Source organism: Alligator sinensis, unplaced genomic scaffold (genome assembly GCF_000455745.1).
Source record: "Alligator sinensis unplaced genomic scaffold, ASM45574v1 scaffold469_1, whole genome shotgun sequence".
In the NCBI taxonomy this organism is placed as follows: domain Eukaryota; kingdom Metazoa; phylum Chordata; order Crocodylia; family Alligatoridae; genus Alligator; species Alligator sinensis.
Window position 1 is genome coordinate 3,645,740 of NW_005841934.1, and position 7,064 is coordinate 3,652,803.

Below are 7,064 nucleotides of genomic sequence, written 5' to 3' on the forward strand. Positions count from 1 at the left end.
CCATTCGTATGTCATGAAGTACATTCCACTGGCTGGAACATCTAGTAGGGCAAACAAAGACAGACTAAGAAGTGGGAAATAGAACGAGCTCTGGGATCATGGCAGCAGCCAGGATTGAAGTCCTGCAACCAGCTCAGTGATGGCATTGGTTTAACCAGATTCACTTTCTGAGCTTCCCTAGGGGGACCATGCAAACTGCCAGTCTATGCAAGAGCATTTCCAGAGGAAAAAGGTGAAGGGCACAGGCTGGGGAGTTTCCATGGAAACTTCTGTTCTTAAAGTGCCCAATTCAGATCTTCAAATCAGACTTACCTGGCTGTTGCTCACTGCCTGACTACAAGAATGGTCTAAGCTCCCTGATGCACTGGTGAGCAGCACAGCAGGTCAGTCTCAGGACCTTGGAGGTTTTTGCATGGGCCATTTGTTCTAATCAAACTGTTTGTATTGTAATGTTCTCCTGGAGCCCCTGAGTAGGATCAGGCAACTGGCTTCTGCCTGGCATGCTGTGATACCTGGCATAGTAGGCAATCCCATAAGGATGTTTCCTGATTGGGTGGAAATGTGAAATGCTTGAAGTTGCTCAATTTCTTTTAGTTATGTTCTGGGAAACTGATGCTGCTATATGGGCACCAGGTAACCTTGTTTAGAGGAGAAGGCATCCAAACATTTTTTTTTAATTTAGGCCCCAACAATTTCTTCTTCCCATTATAGGCCCATTTCTTAAGGGAGAAAGAGAGAGGGGACAAAGTATCTTCGCCCAAAGGTCCAAAACTCTTTACCAGGTGGAAAGGGCTACACTCCAGTAGTGTCCTTTGGGAATGATCTGTATTTAGACTGAAAGCCAAGAGTCTTGGGAGAGGGACTGTATTTACTGAGAAAAAGCTGGCTTCCTATCTTCTCATCCTGATAGTTTTTGTTACCCCTCAATTTATTGTGTTTTAATTGAGCTCTTCATCCCATGTCTTCTTGTACGTATCAGGCTCTTCCTTACCTCTCATTCCTGTTTGTTCTTCAAGTTCTATTCTCCCTGCCCCCTCCTCAGCCCCCAGCATCTTGCTCTAGATTCTCCCCTGAGTCCCAGGGAAAGCCACAAATACTGTAGAGACAGCAATGCAAAAAGTACACCTTAATGGACTACTGGCAACAGATTGAGATTTATGAGACTAGGCCAGTTTTGTTCCGATACTTCTCCTGGGGGGATTTCCAGCTGTTACCTCTCATGAGAGTGAGCACAGTTCCCTTGTACACGCCTCGAATTCCAGCCTCGCGATATAGCTGTTTCATACAGTCCACTGGGCCATTGTACTTAATTTCACCTGATGCAGCTTGGATCTGGAGAATTAAAGTGAATGATCACCAGCCAGAAACCACACCCCAAGCAGTGATGTGAGAGCTTTGTGCTTTCTAACGCTAAAATGCAAGTATAACTGTTAAAGCTCAGGCCTTTCCACACAAGCAGAAGCAGCTCAAGGGACAAACAAAGTCCATGGGATTTCTGTGGATATTTAGACAAAATGATATATTGCAAGCCAAGTCACTGGAGCCAGATGCTCTTCTCTTCAGGTTCTCTTCCATTTTACTGCTACAATTTCCCCTTGATAGGCAGCAAACATGACTGTGATGCAGGCACTTGTATCACCAGAGCAGATCAGCAAAAGCACCAGTGGTAAGACAGGCTGATCGCAAATTATAAGTGGGCACACAGCTCTCCAGCATTAAAGTAATCACCAGCTATCAGAGAGGCAAGCACCCATAACACATTTTTGATATCACTACTAGGATCTCTTACATTTACCAATATTTCTCTCCTACTGAGACCGAGAAGGATTTAGTTCTGTGCGTCTGCCAATCTATGCTTTGGTTAGACGACGTTTAACTAAGGGACGAAGTCCGCTCATGTTCACCAGTGTAAGCTTGAAATAACAGTCAGTTGAGGTACTCCACATTTACAGTGATCAGAATCTAACCCCAATTTAATTTTATGAAATTCAGACAATTTCTATAAGTTAAAGACATTCTGTGATAATGCTTTGTATGTTAGAACCAGTGTCTGACATCTACCACCACTCTAACACATGGCAGATTGGTAAAATGGGCAGATCTGATTTTTGCCACACATGATGCGACTGAATAAATGAAAATGTTTCCTAGTACACTTTAAAAAGCCAGAACAGTGACTGATCTTGAGTGTATGAATACTGGGACAATTTTACAATACCTGCTCCACATATTTTAAAATATATTCTTTGGTTACATGTGTGGACACCTGGGAATCTGGTGCAGAATCTTTATTATTGTTACCAGACCTAATAAACCTATGTGTTGTTCTCTAGGCTTCATTCTCCAAGAGAAAACTGGATACTTCCTAAATTTCAGAAGTGCCTAAAACATCAGATGCCATCCGAGTAAAATGCATGTGCTCTGTATCATGTATAGAGGAGTGAATGCTGTATTTACCTAACAGGCTGTCAAAGGGAGCTGCACAGTGTTTCTCCATGACAGAACCACATCAAATTATACTTCAGCCTGCTGAAATAGGTTTTCTAAATTTGGTAGAAACTATGCTAATCAGAGGAGTTATAGCATCCTGCCAGGACTTCACAGAGCAAATTATAAAAGTCTGGTAAAATTCCCACCACTGCCCAATGCCTTACCTGCAAAAGGCACTTGATCCTTTCTCCCGGTGCCATGATTGCTGTTGTGAACACTCCAGATAACATGCCAGCAGCAAACAGCTGAGGATAACTGCACAGAGTAACCAGGAAAAAAAACTAAAGGTCCTATGATTCATTAGGGGGGCTGGACTCGATGATCTTCCGAGGTCCCTTCCAGCCCTGATGTCTATGAAATCTATGAATTATCCATAAACACGATAGTTGGGGATAATCCTGCTTTGAGCAGGGGGGTTGGACTAGATGACCTCCTAACATCCCTTCCAACCCTAATTTTCTATGATTTTATAACATAAAAATCAAAGAAAGCAAGGTCTCACTACAATGAGACTTCACAGCCCATCCCTCTAAATTACAGACAAGACTGGCCATGGGATTTGTGACAGATCCATTTCAAGAACAGTCAGTACAAAAGAACTTCGTTAATGCAGTGTTGCAAGTTAAATACTTCAGAGAAGAGACTGGAAATTCAATGCTATGGTTCCCACAGCAACCGCCACTCAACTTCCTTGCATTAGTAGTACTTGCTGTAATTTACTGTGCTTAGGTTTTATGCTAGTGCCTTCCTCGCCAACACCTGGTTTTCTCTAGTCCTACTCACACTCTCTCCTTGATTTCAGCTTCTATGTTGATGAGCCATCCAACTCCCTGGCTAAGCATTTCCTTGCCATCATCTCTTCGTTTGACCTGCAGCCACAACTGAACTCTCAAGCTCATCACAAGACCCAGTTGCTCAGTCTAGTCTCCCTAAAACACCATTATCTTTGATCCATCTGTCACAGAGCTCTCCTCTCTGAGCATCACCTACATATCTTTCAGTGTGGCTTTGCCAGTCCTAACAATCTCCTGTCCGTCTTCTCCCTCCCTTGATATATCCAAAGGGATGATTGGATTAAAACGTCTCAAAACAAAGGCTGATCATGGAAATACTTTTGGCCTCGGTTATAGCAGCAATCCTGGGATTACTAAAACAACCTACTGAATGGATGTGTCAAGTTGCAGCTGGTCCTGGCTTGTGACCACAGGTCCTGTCAGATGGTAACACTAGAGTATGAATTCAGTCTTTCCACTCAGGTTCATTTAATAGTAGGACTGTTCTAAGTCTGTTGTTATGCAACACCTATTATATGTTCAACCAAAACAGAGTCCTTCTTTAATGGCTCTATTTTTACATAGAAAGGGAATTGCATTGCATCTGCCCACACATACCGTCTGTTTTTAGCCTGTGCTATCAGTCCCACACTTTGAGAAGCATTAAAACTCATCAGCCTTATATTTTTTTGAGAGATAAATTTATAATCAGAAGAGACAAATTTATAGCACATCTGAACACATAATTCAGCAAAACAGCCCAAGACCCTTAAGGCACCTTTCTTAAGCTAGGTAACTTGGAACTCACGTCAGAATGTCATCGGGTTTCCTCTGCTGGAGTTTCTTCCCCAGACCGAATCCAAAGAAGCACACAGCAAACATGGGAGACACTCCGATAATAGGAGCTGCCATTCCTTTATAGAGGCCTCGAACTCCCTGAAAGACACAGCCAGTTACCACAGGAGTTACCTGATTTTCTGTGGCACTCTACATGGTGAAACAATATCCTTTAGGGGGTTATGTACAACACTACACTTTGAGGGAAACAATTTTCAGTTTGACAGAACTCTTTCGACTCCAAACGCTTAGGAGGACACAAAGTTTCTGCAACACAAAACACCTCACCTATGGCTGCTATAAGGCACTCAAGGGATATAGTAGCATAACTGAGGTTACTGGGACAAGGCTGAATATTACTATGAAAAGGAGATGCCATGGTCCTTCTATTCAGAGACTAACACACGAATCAAGAATGTTTTGCCTTCGATACTTTCAACATGCTTCTACGTTTTCTTACGTTGACAGGCATGACTCACTAGTTCTACCCGGTTGCCATTATGCAAAAATTCTGCGTTGGAGAGACCTCAAACTTCAGCTCAGGCATCTCACCAGCAGATGGTATCGAGGATCTTCAGTAAAGAGAAAGGCCTAACTGTTCTTTGCTGTATAAACAGGGAAATATTTAGTCAAAGTAGGTGGTATTCTTGGACTCAGCATCAATGAGACTGTTCCTGGAACACCATGTCCAGTGCTGGTCTCTGCACTTCACAAAGGACACTGAAAAGCGGAAAAGGATTCAGAAAAGAACTACAAGAATGACTCAAGAATTGGGAGAGGACTTTCTAGTGACAGATTAAGATATTTATTCTACTTAGTTTAGTCCAATTCATTGATTACAAGCCTGCAAGTACGTACATGGAAGGGAGATTTCCAAATGTAGAGGGCTCTAAACAAATGTAGCCAACAATGGGCATAACGAGCCGATGGCTGGAAGCTGAAGTTACATAAACATACATAACTGGAAATAAAACACAAGCTTTTTTAAGCAACGGGGATAATTAGCATCAGGAACAACTTATTGGAGGACATGACAGAGTCTCTCTCTTCTAAAGTCTTCAAAATCAAGACCAGGTGCCCTTGAAAAAAACCAACACCCAACATATGCTTAGCTCAATCACGTGACAGAGGCTTAACCAGGAACTCCTGGCTAAACTGTAACATCCTGTGTTATGAATATTTGGTTTGACCTACATAAAAGTTACTTCTCACCTTAAAATCTATGAGCCTAAACTAACTTCTTCTTTCACCTCCCCAGAGATAAGCTACGAAAGAAGTTAAGGTATTACTTGAATTGACAAAAGTCAGTCTCTATTCTAGGATTTTCAGAGACAGCTCTGCATACCACAGGCATCAAGACTCCACCACCTACAACAATATGGCCAGCAAACACAACTGCCAATGCTCATTTCAGCCTTTAACTTTAGGTAGTAATACTGCAACGTTTCCGACTGTTGGTCTTAAAAAAGAAAAAAAAAAAAAGAATCGCGTGTAAGGGAGATCTAGACACAACGTCCTCCTCCAAATAGCTCCCTTTTCAAGTTCTGGAATCTGATGAAAAATCTGAATTTGAACCACTGGAATCGATAACCCGGGAATTTTATAGCCAAGGGGGCCGCATTCCCGCGCAATTCCATCCCAGTGACGTACGTGAGCAACTGACATTTTTGGCAGGCATTGCAAACGCCATGCTAACACAGTACCTCTTTAACAAGAGTCTTTCTGAAACAGTCAAAGGTCCCAGAATAGAGTGGAGACTGCCCAGGCTGTGGCTTTGGTTGGGTCTGTAGTCTGACCTGTTGAGAGAGAGAGAGAGAAGGAAACTTATAAAGGAAACTTTTTTCTTTTTACGTGCATGATGCTTCAACCGTGGTTCTAGAGCCCCATTAAATGACGATAGATGTTACAATTGGACATTACAATAGTGGTACATAAACTAGAAGTCAATGTTTCATCTTCTGCAAGAGCCTGAAAATGTGAATATCTTGAACTTTTTTAACAACGTTATAAATCTTATACTTATTTTGGTCGGCTTACATGCCTCGTCGCCCAAGGAAACATTGCTTACTCTCAAACTGGAAAACGGCCATAAAAAAAGTCATTTCACAAAGCTTCCTACCTCCAGCTCCATCGACTTTCAATTTTTTGGGCAGAACCAAGGCTTTTTACATTTCCACAGCCCCGCTTCCAGAGCCCTCTACGCAGGGAACTGCACCCTGCAGGGGCCTCGCCTCTGTATCGAGGTGCTCGGGAGTCCATCGGCCTCCTGCCCTGCACAGCACAGGTTTTGCCCTTTCACTCATGTCCCCAGCGCAGCTTCCCATGTGGCAAGAGCTTGGACACTGAGCTGGGCCAATCCTGCTTCTTCCGCCTGGTGCCTTTCCTCTCGGGCTCCAGGCCCGTTTGGCTTAGCGCTGTCTGAGCATGTAACCAAGCTGCCGCACTGGCCCAAGCTCCCGTGCCCCTCAATTACTAACCCTCTGCTATTTTTTGCCACGACAGTTATGCGTTTCATGCCTCAGCTATTTCTTTGGCTACAGACTAAATGGCCCTGGAAGCGCTGGCAGGACAAGCATGAGCCAGATGAGAGCAAAGCAAGAACTAGGTGGAGACAAACAGAGCTCAAGGAACGACGCTGCACCTGGAGCGAACGGCTCCTCCAGTGCGTAGGGCGCCGGCCTGCTGGAGCTGAGCCCCTGGCTCCTGCACGGAGCGGATCGCTTGGGGCCAGACCCTCGAAGCCATTCGGGCACCAAGCGCCTATGGAGAGCTGGCACCAGGCACAGACCCTAGAGAGGAAGGGCTATACTGGGGGGCAGAGGCTGAAACCCCTTGTCCACAGCGCCCAGGAGCAGTGCTGCCCCTGGGGCCTGGGGAACAGCTTGGGCCCAGGAAGGAGAGAGACCCAGGGAGCTCCGGCAGGGCCTGAGCAGGGGGTCCCCAGGGAACTCCCCCGCACCTTCA

At 44.5% G+C, this 7,064-nt stretch overlaps 1 protein-coding gene across 1 annotated transcript in view; it reads right to left on the bottom strand.

Annotated features, from left to right (window-relative positions):
* SLC25A20 (solute carrier family 25 member 20) overlaps nucleotides 1-7,064 on the bottom strand; it is a 13,374-nt gene that overhangs the window by 4,171 nt on the left and 2,139 nt on the right. Inside the window, exons 2-7 of the mRNA XM_025199044.1 lie at nucleotides 6,742-6,889; nucleotides 5,804-5,896; nucleotides 4,072-4,199; nucleotides 2,655-2,745; nucleotides 1,215-1,332; nucleotides 1-41 (exon numbers count right to left, since the gene is read on the bottom strand). The exon at nucleotides 1-41 is cut by the window's left edge and continues 4 nt beyond it. Of these exons, the coding sequence (XP_025054829.1) occupies nucleotides 1-41; nucleotides 1,215-1,332; nucleotides 2,655-2,745; nucleotides 4,072-4,199; nucleotides 5,804-5,896; nucleotides 6,742-6,889 (619 nt within the window). The remainder of the gene's footprint in view (nucleotides 42-1,214; nucleotides 1,333-2,654; nucleotides 2,746-4,071; nucleotides 4,200-5,803; nucleotides 5,897-6,741; nucleotides 6,890-7,064) is intronic.